The 25,620-nt window shown below is 34.3% G+C and overlaps 1 protein-coding gene across 17 annotated transcripts in view; it reads left to right on the forward strand.

The window, feature by feature from the left end:
• BIRC6 (baculoviral IAP repeat containing 6) overlaps positions 1–25,620 on the forward strand; it is a 230,751-nt gene that overhangs the window by 71,822 nt on the left and 133,309 nt on the right. For 5 of the 17 annotated variants that reach the window (XR_004806282.2, XM_035700797.2, XM_035700798.2 and 2 more), the window contains 14 exons: positions 96–193; positions 2,532–2,679; positions 3,487–3,620; positions 9,185–9,319; positions 15,561–15,635; positions 17,478–17,665; positions 18,477–18,800; positions 19,031–19,130; positions 21,502–21,716; positions 21,894–22,102; positions 22,527–22,873; positions 23,458–23,677; positions 24,572–24,705; positions 25,422–25,559. Coding sequence is in view for 16 of the 17 variants with exons in the window: in XM_035700797.2 (XP_035556690.1) it covers positions 96–193; positions 2,532–2,679; positions 3,487–3,620; positions 9,185–9,319; positions 15,561–15,635; positions 17,478–17,665; positions 18,477–18,800; positions 19,031–19,130; positions 21,502–21,716; positions 21,894–22,102; positions 22,527–22,873; positions 23,458–23,677; positions 24,572–24,705; positions 25,422–25,559 (2,465 nt within the window). In the remaining variant the exon portion in view is untranslated. Of the gene's footprint in view, positions 1–95; positions 194–2,531; positions 2,680–3,486; positions 3,621–9,184; positions 9,332–15,560; positions 15,636–17,477; positions 17,666–18,476; positions 18,801–19,030; positions 19,131–21,501; positions 21,717–21,893; positions 22,103–22,526; positions 22,874–23,457; positions 23,678–24,571; positions 24,706–25,421; positions 25,560–25,620 lie in introns of all 17 variants that reach the window. The other 12 variants (XM_025454221.3, XM_025454226.3, XM_025454223.3 and 9 more) reach the window with 9 other exon arrangements.

Genomic DNA, 25,620 nt, shown 5'->3' on the forward strand with positions numbered 1-25,620 from the left:
GCATTTTAAAGGGTTTTCTTAGGTATTCCACAACATTTAGGATTGAATGTAAATATTGAGTGATATATTTACAGTTTTTCTTTTAAAATTTTCAGTAATGGCAAATGTGATCCATGCCAACCAGGATTTGGATCTGTTCTGTTGAAGGCCTTACTTGATAATATGTCATTTTTACCTGCAGCGGCAACTGGTGGTATGTAAAATTAGTTTAATCACAAATAGCAGTAGTCATAGGAAATATCTTGCAGTGTATTTAGGATTATTTAGTAAGTACTTTTTCCTTGGTTATTCCCTCTTCTTTCTGTAGCTTCTCTAAGGGGTTGATGAATTGTGATTTTATCAGATGGGCAGATACTCTGTTCAGTAATACTGCTTGGAAAAAGTGGGAGAGTTAAGTAAATAAGAAATCATCTTAATTCATACATTTTCTATATTTCATTCAAGTTTTTGAGTTGTTTGGTTTGTCACTGAATATAGATCAGATATCACAAATTTGCTAAAATGCCAGCAAGTGCCAGAGAGATGACATAAGTAGAAGAATGGTCCATGCATGTATTGTGTGATTGGTAGGGAGATTGGCTAACTAGAACTAAAGGGACCAGTAGGTTTTTTCAGCACCCGAAGACTATAGAAATGCCATTCAAGAATGAATGTAGTATTAAAAAATAAAGGGGGAGTGGAATGAATGTAGTTCTTGAGTAACACTTTACAAAGCAGTCCCCTAAAAATAGCATATATATACAGTAATGAAGATTTTAAAAATACTGTTAAAGTATTTTTTTTTTTTTATAAATTTTTTTTTATTTATTTATGATAGTCACACACAGATAGAGAGAGAGAGGCAGAGACACAGGCAGAGGGAGAAGCAGGCTCCATGCACCGGGAGCCCGACGTGGGATTCGATCCCGGGTCTCCAGGATCGCGCCCTGGGCCAAAGGCAGGCGCCAAACCGCTGCACCACCCAGGGATCCCTGTTAAAGTATTTTTAATGCTGTTTTATGCTATTACCATAAGGCGCTACTGATTTGTCCTCTAAACCTAATTTTTTGTAGACTTTTCTTTCTTTCTTTTTTTTTTTTTTGGTTTTTTAAAGATTTTATTTATTTATTCATGAAAGACACACAGAGAGAGGCAGAGGCACAGGCAGAGGGAGAAGCAGGCTCCATGCGAGGAGCTGATAAGGGACTTGATCCCAGGTTTCCAGGATCTCGCCCTGGGCCAAAGGCAGGCGCTAAACCGCTGAGCCACCCAGGGATCCCTAGACTTTTCTTACTAGTTTTTTGTTTAATAAATAATCAACTTATTCAACAAAGATTATTTCATAAGGATTTGATCTTTGTGGTATTATAGAATAAAAGCCTGCTCAAAGTTAGTTGATAAATGGTTATTGTATAAATACCTTAATTTAGATAAAGAATCTGTTTATATTTACCTTGGACATAAATTGAGTGAAATTGTTAACTTTTATGTTATATAGATTAAGATGTTTTGGACCCAGTTCACTCTTAATAATCTTGGAGTTTAAAATAGTTTTTTAAGGATATTCTTAGGGATAGGATGTGTAAATTCTGAGGTTTACTTAGATATCTCTTATTTTCTAAAAGTTTTATAGTACATCATGATGATCGTCTTTTTTAAATTTATTTTTTATTGGTGTTAAATTTGCCAACATATAGAATAACACCCAGTGCTCATCCCATCAAGTGCCCCCCTCAGTGCTCGTTACCCAGTCACCCCCACCCCCCGCCCACCTCCCTTTCTACTACCCCTTGTTCGTTTCCCAGAGTTAGGAGTCTCTCATGTTCTGTCTCCCTTTCTGATATTTCCCACTCTTTTTTTTTTTTTTTCCTTTCCCCTATAATCCCTTTCACTAAGTTTTATATTCCCCAAATGAATGAGACCATATAATGTTTGTCCTTTTCTGATTGACTTATTTCACTCAGCATAATACCCTCCTGGACCATCCATGTTGAAGCAAATGGTGGGTCTTTGTCGTTTCTCATGGCTGAGTAATATTCCATTAGATAGACCACATCATCTTTATCCATTCATCTCTCGATGGACGCCAAGACTCCTTCTAAAGTTTGGCTATTGATGATGATCGTCTTTTAAACTATACTGGTTCTTATTTAATTGGCACCATAGGGTAGCTGCACTCTATTCACTTGCCAACGTGTTCTTTGTACTTCCTAGCCATCTACTGTTTTTTGAGAATTTTAGTATAAACCAAACAGTATTTCAGGAAGGATGGCTGGGGGGCCTGACATCTCTGTACTTTTCCAGCTATTCTAAAATGTCCCTCAGAATCATTTCAGGTTATTGAAAACCTAAATGCCTACATTGACTTGATATACTTCTTAAAAAAATATTTGAAATTCTCTGTCACTGTCCTCTTAGTGCCCTCCAAGGAATTAATCCTTCCTCGTAAGTTGTTTTATAAGGGAACTTATTGATAAATATGTAATCTGAAGTTCTCTTTGTTAGAGAACAATGAGGAAAAGAAACATTGATTTGTTTTTTATTGTTTTCAGGTTCTGTGTATTGGTATTTTGTCTTACTGAATTATGTTAAAGATGAAGATTTGGCTGGGTGTAGTACAGCGTGTGCATCTTTGCTTACTGCTGTGTCCAAACAGTTACAGGACAGGCTAACACCAATGGAAGCTTTACTTCAAACAAGGTATTTTAATATACATAATGACTACCAATGGGCCTTTCTGCTACCAGCTTTGCACAGAACTGTTCATGTATATATTTATTTGCAAAATTATATTTATGCATTTCCTTTTTCTAAATAGTAGCCTAAGATTTTTTTCCACTATTCTCTCTGAAATAGTTCCTTTTAACAATTTTGAAAGTCCCTAAAATTGTTAGAGGACTGATTGTATTAAGATACTTAAAGTGGTATTTTCTTGCTGATTGAAGAAGCGTTTAAGATAATTTGTTTCTCTATTGTTTGAATTTTGTAGTTGGAGTTATATAAATCACTTACTGGCCTTAATCAGTATTCTTCATCTGCTGATTGATTTTTCTAAAACTTCAACATAATCCAATAAATAGCTAAAGGTTAGGTTTGAGTTCTTGACTAATCTTCAGTGTTTAAAGTATTCTTTTATTTAACAAGATGATTTTGTGATCTTCTTCAATGACAAATCTCAATCTTGATAAAATTTAATCAAGGCCTTTGTACTTTCTGCCTAGTCAGTGTATTTAATGTTGGAGTTGAGAGAAGGGTACCTGGTTATCTCTTCCTTGCTTCAATTTGTAGATATTCAGTCTTGTTTTATTATTTGTTGAATCTGGACCACTTCTTTTAGAGTATAGATTTCTGGGGAACACAGCTGAGATTCACTGAATTTAGTGGGTTAAACTCTGGTTAGTGTTTCCTTTTGCCCTGTGTCACACTGCTTTCAAAACTAAGTAAATAGGTAATATGTTAATTAGATGGCTGACAGGAAAATTGTTAGGACATTATTTTATTTTTCAGATATGGACTGTATAGCTCACCGTTTGATCCAGTCCTTTTTGATTTGGAGATGAGTGGTTCTTCTTGTAAAAATGTATACAACAGCAGCATTGGTGTCCAGTCAGATGAAATTGATTTGTCAGATGTCCTTTCAGGTAGTAACACCTTTTATTAAAGAAACTTTTGAATTTTCTATCTTTAGTTTAAGCTACCATTGATATAACAGATTGTAGTTAACTACGTTGTCTTTAAAATTCTTTATTAACATCTGTGAATCATGAAACTGTTAGCATTTATTTCATAACTTCTCCCTCAAAAGAATATTGAAGTTATTTTTGGAAAGGTTGTGAGTTTGCTTTTTGTTTGTTTTTTTGTGTGTTTCATTGCATGTCAGTACAACTTTAACGCTCATAAACTATTTAAAATTTAATTATTTGTTGTTGCCTTTTCACTTTTATTTGGTATGCCTTTCATGTTCACAGAATCAAAGAACGTTTTATTTCATATTTCAGAAAATATAGTGAGTATATATATTATAATAAAGATGCAGAAAGAAAAATATAAATATAATTTTCTATATGTAGCATACTCAAACTTTGTAGTGTTACACGTATTCTTGTATACATTTCTCGAAGAATATGCTTTTAGTATTGAATGCTTAACCATTCAGTGCTATAATTTGGTGTTTATTTATTTTAAAATAATAATGACTATTATTTTCTCCGATCTTACTGAACTTATTAGTGTTGCCAGTAAACCACAATGTTAGAATTTTGAGTAAGCATATTAAGATAATTATCATATTAAATAGAAGTAAATGTGGGGAGTTAATTTCAGTTTCTTTTACTTTAAAGTAGATTATGAATTGTGGAAAACAAAAGAAAAATGAAATACAGAAATATAAATGAAATATAAAGTTCCTTAATTCCAACCTTTTCACCCTCTTAGATTACCTTTGTTGACAGGATGTTTAGCTCTTTAGACTTGTTTGCTACACATGTTCATGAACATTTTTAATGAAAAAGATAGTACTGTTACTTGCTTTTTAATGGCTTACGTTGCCTTGGGTAAAAGTGATACCTCCTCTGTTTCATGACTTAGGCTCTGAGTACTTTATGCTGATCCAAGTGACACAACAATTTATTAATTTGCTTAAAATTTTTTTTTAAAGATTTTATTTATCTGAGAGAGAGACAGTGACAGATAGCGACAGAGAGCATGAGCGGGGAGGAGAGGGAGAAGCTGGCATTCCACTGAGCAGGGAGCCCAATGTGGGGCTCGATCACAGGACCTTGGGTTGGATCATGGCCTGAGCCAAAGGCAGATCCTTAATTGACTCAGCCACTCAGGTGCTCCAACATATCAATTGATATGAGTGAAACTCAGAGGAGAGGTTAGGACTAGGTATATAGATGCGTTCTGTATATCTTAGGATAGAATGAGATACATTATGGAGAGAGTATAAGGAAAAGATCATAAAGTTCAGGTCAGTCCAGTGAGTTAAATACACAAGAGTAGCATATTCAGTAAACAAGGGACTTAGAAATCATGACCTAAGTCTCGTATGAATGAACTTATTTTGTGTCTCAGCATTAATCCTTGTCCAGCATTTATTTTCTCACTTAATGGTATCACTGGCACCAAATCAGAAATCTGAATATCATCCTTGATGCCTCCTCATCCTCCACTTTGAGGCTATCAACAGATCCTCTTTGTTTTTACACCATCATATATTTCAAATCTCTTCCCTTACCTCCCATGATTACAGATAAGCCAGTCATCTTGAATCTGGACTACAGTAATAGTATTCTAACTAGTCTTTCTGCATTGCTTTTGTCTCTCTTGAGTACATTCTACACATGCAGTGAGTTTAATTGGTTTTGGATACAAACCTATTCACTTTACGTCTTCCCTTAAAATACTTTTCATGTCTTTCCATTACTCTGCAGTCCAACGTCTCTGTTGCAGCATATAAAACCTTGAACGATCTGGTCCTCTTTCCCTTTCACTTAGTCTAGTACCATTGCCTCTGTTAGTCTCCATTCTCTGGCTCAGTGTTTCTCAAAGTTTGGTCTGTAGACCTGCTCAGGGTCCCTGAGGTGCTTTCAGGGAATCCATGGGTCAACTGTCTTTGTGATACAGCAATATTATTTGCCTTTATTACTACATTGACATTTATACTAATTCTGTAAAAGCGTGATGTTCTTTACTCTGCCCTTGGCAATGAAAAATATGCCAGTTTCACTTAAAAATGTCCCTGATGAGGCAGTAAAAGTTGTTGATTTTATTAAGTTTTGAACTTGCCAGTACTCATGTTTAAAGTATTCTGTGATGAAATGGGAAATAGGCATGAAGCACTTCTGCTGCACACTGAAGTACCATGGTTGTTTTAAGGAAACACACTTGAGTAGTTATTTGAGTTACAAGTTGAACTAGTTGCTTATTTTAATGGAACATCATTTTTATTGCAAGAATGGCTGGCCTGCAAAATATGTTTATTCACACTTGATTGTTCAGTCGATATTTTTTCAGAAATGAATAGGAAAAGTCTATCAGTATCCATCCAGTTGATAGTGTTTCTTGACTATTCTTAAAAGAGCTTTAAGCAAAAATTAGAATTTTGGAAAACTTGCATTGTCCACTAAACTTGACAGCTTTCCAGTATATAACAATTTTTCTGATGGCCTATGGTGATATTACTGAATGTAATTTTCTGATACTATATAATGAAATGTGTTAACATGTATATATAGTGGTCAACCATATTTTCCAAATGGGTAAGAGATTCCTTAAAAGTTCAGGAAGGCCAATTAATATTAATGTAATAGAATCTGAGAAGTTCATCAATAAGATTTCAAAGACCACGGGCACCGGTTAAGCATCTGACCCTTTGTCTCAGCTCAGGTCTTGATCTCAGGGTTGTGAATTCAAGCTTTGCTGTAGGCTCCTCACTGGGTGTAAAGCCTACTTTAAAAAAAAAAAGGGGGTGCCTTAGTGGCTCAACTGTAGGCATCAGCCTTTGGTTCAGGTCATGATCCTAGGGTCCTGGGATCGAGCCCCGCATTGGGCTCCCTGCTCAGCTGGGAATCTGCTTCTCCTTCTCCCTCTGCCTGGTGCTCCATCTGCTTGTTTTCTCTCTCTCTCTCAAATAAATAAAAATAATCTTAAAGAAAAAAGATTTCAGAAACCACATTGCAAATAATCCTCAAAAATATTACCACTTACCAAAGTTTTTGAATATGTAAGACTATTAAAATATTCCTTTTCCTATCATATATCTGTGATAGGCTAGATTTTTTTTAAAAAGCTATACCCAAACAACGTGCTGCAGTGCATTGAATGTGGAGATAGGACAATATAGCTACTCTCTTTGATAAGCCAGATTTTAAAGAATTTTGCAAAAATGTAAAACATTGCCACTGTCACAGTTATTTTTGTCTGAAGACAGTTATTTTTCATCAGAGTATGCTATTTATATCTAATGAGTTTATTACTATTACATGAGTTAATGTTTAAAATATTCTCATCCTAAGATTTTTGCTATGATGAAATCTATATATATAACCAACATAAATGAAGGTTCTTTAATAGTTCATAATCATTTTAAAGCTATATAGAGGGGTGTTTGGGTTGAGAAATGTTCCTCTGGCCACATAGTTCCTTCATGTTCCATGTGCATGTTCCTTCTTACCGGAGAGATTTCACCCATGTTATTTTTTTTTGAGGATTCCCCTGCCTGAAATAAATACATAAAAATGTCATGCTTTCCATAAATCTCATTATCTCATCATGGAAGCATTCTATTACTTTGTGACTTTTGACTGCTTTCTCTTAGACATACTAGTCCTTTGAACTTCTTTTAAGTAAAACATAGCACTTTTTAAAAAGTTTTTATGTAAATTCCAGTTAGTTAACATACAATGTAATATTAGTTTCAGAGGTATAATTTAGTGACTCAACACTTATATGTAACACCCAGTGCTCTTCACAATCAGTACCCTCCTTAATACCCATCACCTATTTACCCTATTCTCCCACCCACCTCCTCTCTGGTAATCATCAGTTTGTTTTCTAAGAGTCTGTTTCTTGGTTTGCTTCTCACTTTTTAATACCCCTATGATCATTTGTTTCTTAAATTCCACACACATAAAATCATCTTGCAATCATATGATGAAGACTGACTTCACTTAGCATAATACTGTCTAGCTCCATCTGTGTTATTGCAAAAGAAAGATCTCATTCTTTTTATGGCTAAAATACCACATCTTCTTTATTCATCAATTGATGGACATTTGGGATCTTTCCACAATATGGCTTTTGTAGATAATCTGCTGTAAACATTGGACTGCATGTATCTCTTTAAATTAGTATTTTTGTATTCTTTGGGTAAATACTTTGTAGTGCAAATGCTGGATTATAGGGCAAGACCTTTTTTTTTTTTTTTTTTAAAGTTCAGTTATATGATTAGTTGTTTAGGTTACTACCATAACAGAATAGGTGTTTCATGAGAAATGTATTTTGTTTTTTCTTGTGTTTCCTATATCTGGTGGAGTAAGTGCTCAGTAAATACTTTTTTTAAAGCACATGTTAGGTCCTATGTTGCACTGATGAAATGTTTGGAGAGCAGAGTTATGATTATTTAGTCTTGCATTTAATTTAGCCCTTCAGATGTTAATAGTTTTTGTAACTCCCTATTCTTTCCATCTCTGATTTATGTTTAATTTTATCTGTTAAGGAATTCGGTTTAAAACAGTGCTAATTCCAAAAAATCTGAACAGTATTGGAAATAACCGCTTCTCCCCATACCACATAACACTGTTAATTCTTTTGTCCGATCTTCTTGCTGTGGTTTTATGGTTTCTGTATTTGTGATCATCTGAATTTTATTTTATTTTTAAATTTTATTTATTTTTCAACTATGCTTGCTAACTTAAATTGCAGTTGACCTTTTAATAATATGGGTTTGAACTGCATGGGTCTGCTTATATGTGGAATTGTTTTCGATATATACAGTACTGTAAATGTATTTTCACTTCCTTATGATTTTCTTATTAACATTTTCTTTATTCTAGCTTACTTTATTATAAGAATACAGTACATAATACATAAGATGTGAAAGTTATGTTAATCAGCTATTTATGTTACCTGTAAGGCTTCTGGTCAGCAATAGGCTATAAGTATAATTTGGGAAGTCAGAAGTTATATGTGGATTTTTGACTGTGCTAAGTTGGCACCCCAAACTCAGCATTGTTCAAGGGTTAGATATATTTTTATGATTATAAAGTTTTAGGCTTCATTCTAAAATTGATAATATATATAAAATATAAATATATATTTATAGGTAAATCTTGATAATATTTTAAAATGTTTTAGTTTTTGTTTAGTGTCATATTTATACAGCTGATGTGAAAGAATGTATTCTGATTTTATGCATACTTAACAAATTGTGTAATTAATATTAGTAGCCCGTTCATTATTTTTTCCTCATTTAAAATCTAAATCAATTGTTACTATTTCATTGTGAATGGCCACTAAGTTGCTTTTCTGCAGCTCTGCTTTTGCAGCATGGAAACAAGTATCTTCTGTTTGTGAGTTTTCTTAATATGTCCATTGTAGAAGCACTGTATAAGGGTTTTGTGTATACATCTTCTTAATTTTCCATGTGACTATTACGTTTTAAAAATTAATTTAGATAGTATAACACTTGTCTCTTTCACAGGAAATGGAAAAGTCAGTAGTTGCACAGCTGCTGAAGGTAGCTTCACATCTCTCACTGGACTTCTGGAAGTTGAACCCCTGCACTTTACTTGTGTGTCAACTAGTGATGGCACCAGAATAGAAAGGGATGATGCAAGTACGTTTACTGGTATATACCTTCTTTTATTATATACTCTTTTTATTATATATTTTATGCTGAAGTAAAAACAAAGCAATATATAAGTAATTAAGTATCCATTTATATTAAATGTAACTTCCTTTGGTGTCATGTTAAATAGAAACTTATTAATAGTGGGAAATCATAAGTAGTTTTCCATTATGTCAGTTCATAGTTTCCCTTTTTTTCCTTTTAGAACACGGTCTTAAAATCCATTTGTGTGTGTGTGTGTGTCTGCATTTTTAGAAGCTTTTAATATGAAAATACTAAACATAACAAAAGTAAAGGGAAAAATAAAATAGGCTACATTTCCTTTATCTAGCCTCAACACTACTTAAGTGTTGACCAGACTTAGGTGTAGTTTTGGCATCATAATGTTATTTCTTGCATTTAAGGCTCACAGTATATTTAAAGCTCACAGTATAAAATATCTTGGAGAACATTGGGAAGAATAAAGAGGGGATATTATTTTTCCAGCTATTTTAAAGCACCTTCAGATATATGAGCCACTATTTAAATGTGTTGAATATGTAGCATTGTTGGCGTCTTAAATGAATCAATGGAACTCTTACTTTTTTATGTACTTTCTTATATATATGTTCTTTTCCTTACATCTTAGGATCAGTGTTTATTTATAATTCTGTCTTGGCACAAATAATTGTAATTTTTATAATTAAAAACATTGGATATGATTTTATCTTTATAATAACAGAAGAGTTTGAATATTGTCTTGAATGAGTTCTGCTGGCAGTTTTGTGTTTGTGGATTTCTTTTTGTTTTCTTCAACAGTTTAACAGAAAACAGTTTGTGAAGCCACAAAACATTTAATCTTAAGAAGGGTTTTAAAAGGAAATTAGTGATTCTTTGAGTGGCTTTTTTATTCAGAGTCGTCTTCTATATTCCAATTGTGGAAGTAACCTCTAAGTGAAATCCTTGACTTATGTAATTGATATGAGAACTTTCAATTAAAATCTAATATTTCTCTTATATAGGAATGACAGAAGGATGAAATTTTGTGTTTGCTTTCTTGGATTGTCCTAGTCATTTTGTAGAGACATACATGTAAACTGGAATAGGAAAATGCAATGACAAGAAATTGAAATTTTAGAGAATTTCTTTGTTATAAATCAGACTCTTTCTTGGAACTGTTTTCAAAGTAAGGGTCTAGAAGTCATGTGTTTGTAAGTAAGTAATGCTTTCAGGGGTATAAAATTAGATGACAGATAGATGATTAGGTTTGAAAAAAGAAAGTATTTCTTCATACTCCCTTTCCTCTCCTGTGAAACAAGCAGTGGAACCAGTTTCTTATATTTCCAAAGATAGTGTAGCTATATAATCATATTTGTATTTCACCTACACTGACACTACCACCAGCAGAGGGATTTTTATTAAATGTTTGGGCAAAGTCTTGACTATTATCATAAGATGCTTAAAGGTGACTCTAGTCTCTCTACTTCTTATTTACTTTTTTGGAAACATGTTAATTGTGAGATATAATGCTCTTAAGAAAAAGTGCAGAAAACATTTGTATAATCCAGCAGTTTATGACCACCAAATCAAGAAATAATTTCTCCAGCACTCTAAAAGCTATTTTCATGTCCCCTTCTGCTAATTTCTCCCTTGCCCTCTAAAAGATAAACATTGTCCTAACTTTTAGAGTAATCATTCTTGGTTTTTGTTTGCTTCATTTTATAACCACATAATTAATGCATTTCTGGTCACTGGTTAAAGAAAGCCTTTATAAATCTGCTTTTATGTATTTTTTGGTCTGCCTTCTGTTCAGCATTATGAGTGTTAAATTCATCTTTATCAGTCGATGTAGATATTTGGTCCTTTTCATTGTTTAAGATTCTGTTGTCTGAATGAAACAAAATTTATGCGTCTGTTGACTAGTGTACTATTGACTGATATTTGGATTGTTCTACTGTGATTCTTTTAGTTCTACTGGATATACTGTTTTCTTGGATATTAATGTAGAGGTTGATTTGCTGCTTCATAGGTTTTCCATGTATTCAAATTTAGGAAGTAATATTAAAGAAATGTACTTTTTAATTTCTAAATGTATGAAGATTTTCCTGTTATCTTGCTGTTGGTTTTTATTTAAATTGTTATAGGGTCAAAAATTACCCTGTCAGTCCTGTACACTGTGTTGGGAATTGTAGAAGATAGATTTTTATAAATATTCCATGAATATATGACAATAATGTTTACTCCCCACTTGTTGGTGAAGTTGCTAATTGTGTTCTTCAGATTCTGTCTTTATTGATTAACTTCTTGGTTGCTTTTAGTTCATAAGATCAGTCAGTTAAATTCTTGTTACTCTATCTGTGGAGGTGACTGTTTGAGTTTCATCAGTCTGTATTTTATGTATTCTGAAATTACCATACAGATTTAGACTGCTTATATCTTTCTTGTGAATTTAATCTTTCATCATTAGGAATTATCTCTTTATCTCTGCTAGCTTTTTTTCCTAAAATTACTTTATTTGGTATTTATATACTTCACATCATCTTTCTTTTGGTTGCTATTTGTATGATAAACATTTTTCCTTCATTTTACTTTGAGCGTTTTCTTTCATAAGCAGCTTATGGTTGCTTTTTTTTGGCTTTCAGTTGGCATGTTTATTTACATTTAATGTAATTACTGATGTATCTATATTTAAATTTGCTATGTTTTTAATATATAGATATTCCATTAGATGTCTCTTTTTGCCAGTTAGATGTTTCTTTCTTACTTTTTTTTTTTTTTTGGTTATTATATTTTTATTGGACTATTTTTCTACTTTTTCTATTTTTAGCAGTTATCCCAGTGATCACAATACATACCTACCTTGATATTCAGAAGTCCAACTGCCTTTTGTACTATATGTAGTGCAAATATCTATAATATTTGTCACTTTCCTGATATATATGGTGTTGTGGTTTTATACTTTAATTTTATGTGTATTTTATTTTTATTTTTTTTATTTTTTTTTAATTTTATTTTTTTATTTATGATAGTCACACAGAGAGAGAGAGAGAGACAGAGACAGAGACAGAGACAGAGACAGAGACATAGGCAGAGGGAGAAGCAGGCTCCATGCACCGGGAGCCTGACATGGGATTTGATCCCGGGTCTCCAGGATCACGCCCTGGGCCAGAGGCAGGCGCTAAACCGCTGCGCCACCCAGGGATCCCAATTTTATGTGTATTTTAATTCCCAGATACATTTTTATAGTTTTTTATATTTCAGTATTCATTTGGATTTATCTCATAATTCCATTTCATTCCTCTGTTTTCTTTTGTGCTGAAATCAGTATGATTTTCTTTATTGGAAAAGTATTCTGTATGGTCTCCTTTTGTTTTTGTCTACTGATGATGAATAAGCTTCATTTTTGGAGGAGGGAATTTTCAGCTTTTTAAAAATAATTAGATGAACAAACCATACAGCTATTATCCAGATTCCAGTATTATTGATATTTTTCACATTACTTTTATCTCTCTTAGCTGAAAAAGGAATCCTAGATATGATACCATTTTTCTCTCTCTCTCTCCATATATATATATATCATATATAACCTTAAACAATGTGGATAGATTCTATAATAACTGATGCCATTTTTATTAATATAAACTATAATTAATCCTAATGCATTTTGATCATAACCAACTAAATTAGCATAATCAGTTCCATGTTGTGATCTGTTTTCCATACATAATTAAATTTATCTGAATGTCACACCAATAAATCTCACATTTCGCTTATTAGATCCAGAAGTGTCCTCTTCATTCTCAAAGTATATTTTGACATGTTACAGAATTCTAGTTATTATTTCTGTGATGTTGCTATATTCAGTTTCATTTGTATTTAACCTGCTTAGGATTCATAGGGCTTCTTGAATCCTTACTTGATACCTTCCATCAGCTTTAGAAAGATCTCAGCTGTTAACTGTGCATTGTTTCTGACTTGTTTTCTGTGTTCTCTGTTTTGTGTTTCCAATTTTATATGTGTTTAAGATGTATAATTTATTGGTTTGATGGATTTATGTATTATAGAATGATTACCACCATAGCAATTCCATGTGTGTTATACTTCAGTATAAATGATACAGTTCTCCATTTTTTAACCTCTCCACTCACTATGGGTATTTTCTTCTAATTCGTCTTAGTTTACTAATTCTCTCTTCTGTGTTATTATTTATGGGAAAAACTATCCTTTTCCCACTCTATTGCAGTGTTACCACTGTTAAAAATCATGTCTCTGCTGTTGGCATGAGTCTGTTTTTGTTCCATTGGTCCATTTGTCTAGCCTTATGCCAATACCTAATTGTCTTAATTATTGTAACTTTATATTAAGCTTTGAAATCTGATAGTATATGTTCACCAGGGCTTTTTTTCCTTCTTTTTTGGTAGACTTAAAAAATTGATATAAAGTTTGTTGTGCAGTCATTATCACTGTCTAATTCAAGAATATTTCCACCATATTTTATACCATAAAGAGATTTCGTAATCATTAGGCGTCACTCCCAATTCCCATTCCCCTCCATTGCCTGGCTATCAGTAATCTATGTTGTGTCTCTTTGGATTTGCCTATCCCATACATTTTATATAAATGTGGAATTGTATTGTTTGTGGTCCTTTTTTGTCTGGCTTCTTTCACTTAGTATAATGTTTTCATGTTTCATCCATTTAGTGTGTATCAGTACATAATTCTTTTTTATGACTGAATTGTATTCCATTGTATGGATATACCATTTTTATAACAATTTCTATGTACCTCCTTTTGTTTATCTACTATTAACAGGCATGTTACTTCTTTTTACCTGTTAAAAAAAATACTGCTATGCAGTATATTTGTGTACATTTTTGTGTTTTCAGTTCTCTTGAACATATACATAGAAGTGGAATCCATCATTTTCACCATTTTTCTTTTTTTTTTTTTAAGATTTTATTTTTTTATTCATAAGAGACACAGAGAGAGGCAGAGACATAGGCGGAGTGAGAAGCAGGCTCCCTGCAAGGAGCCCGATGCGGAACTCGATCCCGGGCCCTGGGATCACACACGGAGATGAAGGCAGATGCTCAAATGCTGAGCCACCCAGGCACCCCCACCATTTTTCTTCTTAAAGAATGTTTTTCTTAAAGATTCTGTGTATTTTTTATTTGTTTTTCCCCTGCTTTATCGAGATATAGTTGACATATAATATTAGCAAGTTTAAGGTGTACAATACAGTGTTTTGATACATTAATGTATTATAGAATGATTACCACCATAGCATTAGCTAATACCTCTGTCTTATCATGTAACTACCAGTTCTTTTTCTGTGGGGAGAACATTTCAGATCTACTCTTAACCACTTTCAAGTGTATAATACAGCATTATTATCATCAAGATGCTATACATTAGATCTCTGTATTTCCATTTAAATTTTAGAGTCAACTTGTTAAATTTTAAATTTTTTTTTTTAATTTTTATTTATTTATGATAGTCACAGAGAGAGAGAGAGGCGCAGAGACACAGGCAGAGGGAGAAGCAGGCTCCATGCACCGGGAGCCCGACATGGGATTCGATCCCGGGTCTCCAGGATCGCGCCCTGGGCCAAAGGCAGGCGCCAAACCGCTGCGCCACCCAGGGATCCCTCTTGTTTTTTTATAAAAGGTTTTATTTATTCATTCATGAGAGAGAGAGAGAAAGAGGCAGAGACACAGGCAGAGGGGGAAGCAGGCACCATGCAGGGAGCCCGATGTAGGACTCGATCCTAGGACTCCAGGATCACGCCCTGGGTTGAAGGCAGGTGCTAAACCGATGAGCCACCCAGGGATCCCGTTAAGAGTTTTTCTAATCATTCTTTTTTTTTCTTCTTCTTCTTCTTGTGCTTTCTAGGGCTTTCTGTGTGATACCGAATAGAAATGGTGGTCTCATCATTTTTATTTTGTTCTCATCTCCATTATTTTTATATCTGGTTTTTGAGGCACTTATATAAAAATAGAAAAAGATATTGAAAATTCAGACTGGCTAAACGATTTTAAAATTTTGTAGTAGTAGGATGACTTTACTTCTTTTGGATTATTTATGTCTCTCAAGTGTTTCTGGTGACTTAATTCATTTTCCCATAAGTGTTATTTAGGCATGGGATTTTAAAGTGAGTAACGGGCTAAACTCTACATGGTTAATATTGAAAATTAATTATCCCAAAGGTACTAGTACAATATCAGTAAGTGTAATAATTATCCCTCTACAGTTGGAATTAATAGCTGTTTCATTGGTGGACCATTAGATGAAGTGGATGGATTTCATTTTGGGGCACATAGCTTATGTGAGTTATGATTGCTCTTTCTTTGACCATGCTTATATAGTTGGATTCTTGGAAGTTAAATGACGTGTGGTGTGGCTGTTCTGTAATAAGTGTGTTTTGTTTAAGTTGAGGACACTTTTAATTGTAAGAGGCTATGGACAGGTTCATTTATTGCTATCTTCTTGATTACAGCTTAGTTTTTTAAATAGTGTTTTTTTTTTTTTTAAATCCTGGCACAGTATAGCATTGTTAGATGTTAGGATAGGCTGTCAGGATACCTGAGTGTTTTTTTGTTTTGTTTTGTTTTGTTTTTGTTTTTTTTTGCAAGGTGAAGATGCAAAGATAAAAGGAGTTGATATAACTTCCATGCTTTGCCCTTCCATTGGTTTTGGTTTCACATAATCTGTGGTTCCAACTCTAGTTCTACCACTATGAGCTCAATTTCTTTGAGCCATTAACTAAGAAACAGAGTTTTAGTATCTGCTTCCCAGTGTTGTTCATCTATTGAATAGGTAATTAATTAAAACCGTGTCACATGATAATTCATTCTAAACATTTGCTATTATTGTAGTGGTTATTCTTCCCCAGTATAACTTTCTAGTAAAGGCCTGTTATAATATAAATATTAATGCTGTTATTGAACTTGGTCTTTATTTCTTGTTTTGTGCTGACTTGTTTCATTAAGTTGTGAAATTAAGCTTTTATTTTACTTTTTTCTGTAATGTTTTCAACAAATATTGGTACATAAATATTTATGGGGAGAGTGATTTTTATAATGTATATTTGAGTAACATTGAAAAGGAAAGTCAAAGAAATTATTCAACTTAAAGGATTTTGTAGAGCCTTTAATGATGATAATGTTCATGGCTAAGCAGTATGTGCCAGACTTACCTGACATGGGTAAAATTGGATATGTTTCTCTCCATATTAGTGTTCTGGGAAGCATATGGTAGGAAACTTTGCTTTACATATTCTGCATGGGACAGACTTGGTCTAGCCTGTGGTTGGTTGGTTGGTTTGTTTGTTTATTTATTTTTAAAGATTTTATTTATTTACTCCTAAGAGACACAGAGAGAGAGAGAGAGGGGCACATAGACATAGGCAGAGGGAGAAGCAGGCTCCATGCAAGGAACCTGATGTAGGACTCTATCCTGGGACCCCGGGATCACACCCTGAGCCAAAGGCAGATGCCCAACCACTGAGCCACCCAGGCGTCCCTAGGCTGTGCTTTAAAATGAAGAAATAAGTGTCATCAGATTTTAAAAATTATGTTCTTTTTCTTTTTAATATTTTATTTATTTATTCACAAGAGACACAAAGATAGAGGCAGAGGCATAGATAGAGGGAGAAGCAGGCTCCCCGCAGGGAGCTCGATGTGGGATCATGCCCTGAGCAAAGACAGACACTCAACCACTGAACTACCTAGGCGTCCCTTAAATGATGTTCTTATATTGAAGGGCTTTTTGGAATTCTTTGGGGGAGCGAGAGGGAGGTATTGCTTTGGAAAACTTAATAAAGCATATTTGAGTTTATTCATTATGTTTGAATTATATAATAAGATTACTCTCATTTTGTGTTATTTTAGCCATAAGAAATGAAATTTCTTATATGCTGAAAATATTTTTAAGCTCAAAAAGTACACTAATTTTTCTTTGATTTAGAAGTAGTTTCCCGATCCCTTAAATTCAAATACTATTACTGTTAATCAATATACTTTTACCATTAAGATTCCTCTATTGATACTCTATAGATTCTTATCTTTTAAAATGAGACTAGAGTTTTAATGTCCAGATAATATACTTGGAATATGTTTCTGTGTGAACCTTTTCCTCATTCCTTTTTTCCCCCCTTGTCTTATGCCAGTGAGTTCCTTCGGGGTTACTCCTGCAGTAGGTGGACTGTCATCGGGGACAGTTGGGGAAGCTTCGACAGCCCTGAGTTCAGCAGCCCAGGTAGCTTTGCAGTCTCTCTCTCATGCAATGGCGTCAGCCGAGCAACAGCTGCAGGTGCTGCAAGAGAAACAGCAGCAGCTTTTGAAGCTTCAGCAACAGGTTGGAGACTCTTTGGCTCTTTGTTCATGCTGTCTCTAAACTTCAAAAGCTGAAAAAGTACTGTAAAAATGACCCATTAATTTCGTAAAGGAAAGTAGGTTGACCGATCTGAGCTAATCAGTTTCTACAAAAATGGAGGTAACGTCTTTGTGATATATCTAAATTTGATAAATATCTGAGGGAATATAATTGATATTTTTGGGAGTTATCTCTAAGTAAAAATCCATCCTGTTTCAACACTCTTGGTCAAATGTTACAGTTACTAACTGTAAAAATACTAATTGTATTTTTTGAACCTGAGAACCTGAAACATTTTAGAGATGAATTGAATTCACATGGATTATAATTTAGTAATAATGGCAGATGTTTTGGAGATTTCAGTGCTCGCTTCGGCCGCACATATACTAAAATTGGAGATTTCATTGTGGTCTAAATGCAACCTGTGCATTTGTAGGTGACATTGTATCAGGTTAGGCGCCGTGAGAATCTACCTCCTCCTGTTAATATTTTGCTTTGAGGAGAACTTTGTTTCCTTATTACATCTACTTGTTCTTCTTTTCCACCTTTGCTTTGTAGAAGTCCTCGTTCCCCAAAACAGGAGAAATTGTATATCAGATATTTAATGATGTTTAAATAGTGAAGAAATACTCAATTCATGTTGAGTCCATTTTTTTATTAATTTCAGTTTTATTTAACTAAGATCTAGTTAATCAGATCATCTTTATCTTTTTAAGCTCTTCCTGTGTAGTATTCCCCACAGTTTGGGCAGGCAAGACTAGTCTATATGTTGTGGCTTTTACTTCTTTTACAGAAAGCAAAGCTGGAAGCCAAGTTACATCAGACGACAGCTGCAGCAGCTGCTGCGGCATCGGCAGCCTCAGCAGTAGGTCCTGTTCACAACTCTGTGCCTTCCAACCCAGCGGCAGCCCCCGGCTTCTTCATCCACCCATCTGATGTTATTCCACCCACTCCAAAAACAACACCACTTTTTATGACTCCACCACTCACCCCACCCAATGAAGCAGTTTCTGTTGTGATTAATGCCGAACTTGCACAGCTTTTCCCAGGCTCAGTTATTGATCCCCCAACAGTCAATCTTGCTGCACATAACAAAAATTCCAACAAGTCCAGAATGGTAAATTATATTTTAAATAGGTGTTCGCTTAGACATTTAAAAATATTTTGATGTATACGCTAACATGAGAAGGCAAAATTTTCTTATACAAGCTTAATACATTAAATTAGATTGTTTTGTAAAGTATTACAAAATATACATCAGGAAATGAGACTTGTTTGTATTACAGTTACTAGTTTGTATAGAGCAAGAGTAATATCAATATAGAGTTATACTTTTTTCTTTTCTAGAATCCACTTGGTTCTGGTCTAGCTCTTGCAATTTCTCATGCTTCACATTTTCTTCAACCTCCACCCCACCAGTCCATTATTATAGAGCGAATGCATTCAGGTAATGTTTGACTTTCTTAAAATACTGTTTTTTGCCTAGTCTGCCAGTCCTTTGAGTCTTAATATTATGTAGTTTGATTTTCCTTTGCAAATAAATCCCATTTGTTCCTGGGTAAGTACATTTTATTAAGAATAAGCACTACATAAGGCTCAACTGTGTGCTCACCACGTTGAATGTAGGAATGCTGATGGGTAGGGTAGCTAATTCTGACTAGACCTTGAATCTGACCTATATGTGAATCACGCCTGTTGAACTGTGATAGACATAAGTATCTATTCCATTATAGCTGCTCAGTCATCATTACATTAGAAATTACACTTCAGTATTCTTAAGACCAACACTCTGCTGTTGAAATAATTTCCAGAAAATAGAGAGAATTACTGTTGATTTTAATAACTGAGTAAGATTAATAATACTGCATGGTCTCAATAATTGAAATTTTACCAAAGTTTATAGCCGTATTTTTATGCCAGTGATCTGTGACTGGGATAGGTGCTTTCAGTTAGAGCATATTTACTAGTAAACTACAGGCAATTTAACCTTACAATCCTGCCAAACTGTTAGCTCTGGGCTTGAGCTGCCGCAGAGTTCACCAGAATCCGTCCATGTGATTTATAGAAGAGAATAATATGAATATAATGGATACTGTGTTACCTTTCATCACATGAATAGTTGAACCATATTTGCTTTATTGCATTGAGCTGTTTCTTCTTTGGAAGAGAGTTTTTAAAAAATAAAATTCTTAATGGTCTTTTCTGTTCAACTAATACTCCACTGGTATCACCATTGGTGTTTGTAACCATGTAAATGGTTTAGAGGGGGATTTGTTGGTGTGCAGTGTTATGAAATATGAGCAGTTATTTACACTGAAGTTTGGTTTTTATCAATGGAATTGACTATAGGATATAGAATTACATTCTTTGTTATTTAATAGTTTTTCTGTTTAGGTAAGTATGGGTAACTACCTTTTTGTTTTAAACTAGCTTCACTGAAAGTAGCACAAGTTCTAGCAGTTTATTTGATCCCTTCACTGTGACATGCAGCTGTCAAGGTTATTAGGTGCTCCTCACCCCAACCTGGTAAAGAAGAAAAAGAATTCTGTTATTAATGATTCTGTTATTGTTTCACTAATTGGGCTTATTCTGAAATGTGTATGAGATGAGAGATGCAAATCTGTTCTTTCTTCCATTCATCTCATCATTTTTGCTTCTCAGTAGTATGAACATCTCAGCCATGCAGAGTATGATTCTAATGGTTACACAGAGGCATACTGCCTCTTTAGCATGGCCCTTGAGAGTAAGCCATCGACTTCACCTGGTACTAAACTGAAGAGACCGTGGTGGTGTCAGGACCTGGGCAAAAAAAGCTGTGTCTATCTTTCCTGGAGGATCACCCCAAGAGATTTTTTTTAAATTATTTTATTTATTTATTTGAGAGAGAGCCTGAGAGAGAAGAGAGAGTGAGCACAAGCTGGGGGAGCAGCAGGCAGAGGGAGAGGGGGAAGCAGACTCCTCCCTGAGCATGAAGTCCAATGTGGGGCTCGATGCCAGGATCCTGGGATCATGACCTTAGCTAAAAGCAGATGCTTAACTGACTAAGCCACCCAGGTGCCCTAAGAGTTTTTTTTTTAGTGGTAGTAATTACATATGCTTTTTACCTTGTACTTTTACTTTACACTGTAACCTCAATGTGAGCTCTAACTCTGGAAGAAGTTAAACAAGACTTGAGATAGCTAAAATCAAGCCATACAGTATGATATTAATGTATCTTGTTGGGAGTTTTTATAAAAATGACCAGATGACTGGAATATCAGATACTTTCTGAATTAATCTGTATACTATTTTTGAGAATAAAATTTTTCTACTCTAATGTTTTAAATTAAACTTGTCTGTACAATTGATTGCCATCATAGTAACAAACTTACACTTACATATTTTTTACTTAAGTCTTAGCATGGATTGAGGTTTCAGAAAATTTTTGAGGGCTACTTATTTATTTTCCTTCCCATTTATTTATAGTTGAATACGTTGATTTCCTATTTTAAATTTTTTTTTATTTATTTACGATAGTTACACACACAGAAAGAGAGAGAGAGAGAGAGAGAGAGGCAGAGACACAGGCAGAGGGAGAAGCAGGCTCCATGCACCGGGAGCCCGACGTGGGATTCGATCCCGGGTCTCCAGGATCGTGCCCTGAGCCAAAGACAGGCGCTAAACCGCTGCGTCACCCAGGGATCCCTGATTTCCTATTTTAATATGAGTGTTCCCAACTGTTTTTGAATCTGTCTTTTGGTTAATTGAAACAATGATATTTTTTTGTCAACTCTGCGCGCTCTCTCTCTCTCTCTCTCTCTCTCCCCCCCCCCCAATAGGAGCAAGGAGATTTGTGACCTTGGATTTTGGCAGACCAATACTGTTGACAGATGTATTGATTCCCACTTGTGGAGACTTGGCTTCCTTATCAATTGACATTTGGACATTAGGAGAAGAGGTGGATGGGAGGCGACTGGTAGTGGCAACTGATATAAGCACCCATTCACTAATTCTGCATGATTTGATACCACCGCCTGTGTGCAGATTCATGAAGGTAAAGAACTTAAAGACAATGAATTGATATGCTTTCTCTGTTTCTGCTAAGCTATGAAAGATACTCAGACATATAATTAAAAAGTATAACGATCTTTTTAAATATGTTGCTCAGAATTGTATTTTTGCAGATTGTTGTGTTATGTGTATTAATTTTTTTTTTTTTTTTAAATTTCAGATCACTGTCATTGGGCGTTATGGAAGTACAAATGCCCGAGCCAAAATCCCACTAGGATTTTACTACGGTCATACATATATCTTGCCTTGGGAAAGCGAACTGAAGTTAATGCATGATCCTTTAAGGGGAGAGGGTGAATCTGCAAACCAACCAGAAATTGACCAGCATTTAGCAATGATGGTTGCTCTACAAGAGGATATACAGTGCAGGTTATTAGAAAATTGCAGTATATTTTAATCATACTGGAACCCTTTATTTTGTATGTCTTACATATATTTTTTCAAAAAATATCTTTGCATAGATATATAGAAAAGAACAAAAGAATGAAGCATCTGGTTGGCTCAGTGTTGTAAGTTTTGAGCCCCATGTTGGGTGTAGAGATTACTAAAAAATAAGTAAATAAATAAACTTTAAAAAAAGAAGAAATGGAGGTTAGAAACTAGAATGTTACAATAATATTTCATAAATTAAAATATTGTGATTAAATAATTGGCTTCATTTAGTATTTAATAATCGATTAATTCTTCTTAATGTTAACGTGTTTTAGAGATTCAGTTTTTAGTTTACGTTTGTACACCTAGATCAAAGAGAACGTTGCAGGAATTATTTTGTACATTTATTTTTTACTTACAGATATAACTTAGCTTGTCATCGACTAGAAACTCTTCTGCAAAGTATTGATCTTCCTCCTCTCAACAGTGCTAACAACGCACAGTATTTTTTGCGAAAACCAGACAAAGCAGTTGAGGAAGACAGTAGAGTTTTTTCTGCCTATCAAGACTGCATTCAGCTACAGCTTCAACTGAATTTGGCTCATAATGCAGTGCAGAGGCTCAAAGTAGCTCTTGGTGCAAGTCGGAAGACGTTAAGTGAAACATCAGATCCAAAAGATTTAATTCAGACGTCTTCCACAGAGCAGTTGCGTACCATCATCAGATATTTATTGGACACTTTGCTCAGTCTCCTTCACTCTTCCAATGGTTTGTATTTGGAAATGTGTTTGATATGATTTTGTTGCATATTTTGTTATCGTGTTAATATTTCCTGATTATTGTTCATTTTGATATTCTTTCTAATGTGAGTATTTATGAAATGTGTATTTAGGTTAACCCCCTCACTCCGCCCCCCCATATTTCTCCTTTTTTTAAAAAAAATGATTTTTGATTATTTTTTTTAAGTCTTTGCTGTTGGTGTGGTGTATCATTTGTTGTTGGCAAAATATTGTTATTGTGAAACTGTTAATAAATTGCTAACAATATACTATGATTTTTCTAACCGAGAGCTATTGTTGATCATTACACATGCATACACATACATACTCAAATATCTGGTACACCCAATGCCACATAGAAGAAATATAGTTGATTCAAATGCTAGCTTTTTTCCTCCTCCAGTATTTAACAATTAAAATTCTACATGTGAAGAATAAATAAATGAATACCAAAATAAATAGAATATAATTGTGTATCGATTGCTGTTGAAGAAGAAACTGTATTTAGGTATGCTGATACTGATATTACAGCATACACTTAAATAGGAAATTTTATTTTCTGTTTTGTAATAGGACACTCTGTTCCTGCAGTTTTGCAGAGCACATTTCATGCCCAGGCCTGTGAAGAGCTTTTTAAACACTTGTGCATCAGTGGAACCCCAAAGATACGGTTGCATACTGGTCTTCTACTTGTTCAACTCTGTGGTGGTGAAAGATGGTGGGGTCAGTTTCTTTCTAATGTTCTTCAGGAATTGTACAATTCAGAGCAGCTTCTCATCTTTCCACAAGATAGGTAGGTCGGAAAATATTGGAGTTGTTTTTTATTAGTAATTTCTACTTTTCACAGTTAGGGTTCAGATTTTGAAATCCTGTGTATGTGGATACTGAGCAGAGAAATGAAGCGTGTCTTTCCAGGGTTTGGGAATGCCCAGTTAAGCACGCTTTGAAGAAAATTATACATAATACAACTAAACTATATTCTTTAGTTTCCTCATTTGCATCTGTAGAGTTTATAGATCTGTGTTTATAAGTATTCCTAATAGATTGCTTTTTTTAAAATATTTTTTTCTTTATTTATTTATGTGATAGTCACAGAGAGAGAGAGAGAGAGAGGCAGAGACACAGGCAGAGGGAGAAGCAGGCTCCATGCACCGGGAGCCTGACGTGGGATTCGATCCCGGGTCTCCAGGATTGCGCCCTGGGCCAAAGGCAGGCGCCAAACCGCTGCGCCACCCAGGGATCCCCTAATAGATTGTTACTTTATGTATTATATGTATTCATTTGAGACTATGATAAAATTTTCTGAACTTTTTATGGATATAGTTAGGAAATATAAGAAAGAGTTTGAAAAGAGCTAATTTTAGCATCATAGCTCCAGATAATAAATCATGCTAAGAACCACATACCCTGTCATTTATCTATTAAATTTCAGTGTGAAGACCCCTGGGTGGCTCAGTGGTTGAGCATCTGCCTTCGGCTCAAGTTGTGATTATGGAGTCCTGGGATCAAGTCCCACATCGGGTTCCCTGAAGGGAGCCTGCTTCTCCATCTGCCTATGTCTCTGCCTCTCTTTGTGTCTCTCATGAATAAATAAATAAAATCTTGAAAAAAAAAATAAATTTCAATGTGAATTTTTTTTAAATGAGCAAATTGATTCATAATGGTATTTTATTTACATCTCTTTTAGGGTCTTCATGCTACTTTCCTGCATTGGTCAAAGATCACTTAGTAATAGTGGAGTATTAGAAAGCTTGCTTAATCTTTTGGATAATTTATTGTCACCTCTTCAGCCACAGTTACCCATGCATAGGAGAACTGAAGGTATTATTTAAAGTGGTTTTCTTTAGTATAAATATAAGATTCACTTAAATATTGTTTTTATAAAATAACTAGTGTGAAGTATTTTAATATTAATTGCTGCAAGTTTTGTTAATATTTTTATGCTATAGCGTTTTTAGAATGTAGACACTCGTGATTGACTGTCATGGTTATTGCTTTTTAAATCTATTACCTTTTCATTATATGAATTTTGAACTTGGAAACTATTATGCATTTTTGGGGAGGGGAACTTTCATAACTAAAATCAGACTCTCAAAATCTCAATTTTAGACACAGTTGCTTTTCTGGTCATAATATGTTTCACTTGAGTAAAGAAATTGTTATTGGAACGAAAACTTTAGAACTTAGTTTAAAACTATGGAAAGTTGAGAGATTTTTAAATTGAGTTACCTAGAAGTCTGAGAATAGGACCTTATGCCTTGTTTCCTGGTTTATAAATTATTATCTCTTGGATTCAACCTGTAATCAAGAATCTATTTTCATACCATAAAATATTTGTCTTCCATTAGGTTCAATGTGTGACTCAGTTGGTGGCCATAGGTCCCAATTTTGAAGCTAATTATAAATAAATATTAATGTTAGTAGTGATAAGGTAATCTTGAATTTATAAAATGCTTTATCTCATAATTATCTTCTCAAGACCTTATTAGAACTCTTAGAGTCATCTGGTTATTTTTTCTGCTGTCATCTTTGTATAGGAGTATTAGATATTCCCATGATCAGTTGGGTCGTCATGCTGGTGTCCAGGTTGCTGGATTATGTGGCCACTGTTGAAGACGAAGCAGCAGCTGCAAAGAAGCCTCTGAATGGTAAAGACAGGGAGAGGTTTCTGACAGGTATCAGAAGTTTATAATAATCTGTTGGTGGGGATTTTGAGTGACTACACGGTTGTTCCAG

The sequence above is a fragment of the Canis lupus genome, chromosome 17, assembly GCF_003254725.2.
Source record: "Canis lupus dingo isolate Sandy chromosome 17, ASM325472v2, whole genome shotgun sequence".
Classification (NCBI taxonomy): Eukaryota; Metazoa; Chordata; class Mammalia; order Carnivora; family Canidae; genus Canis; species Canis lupus.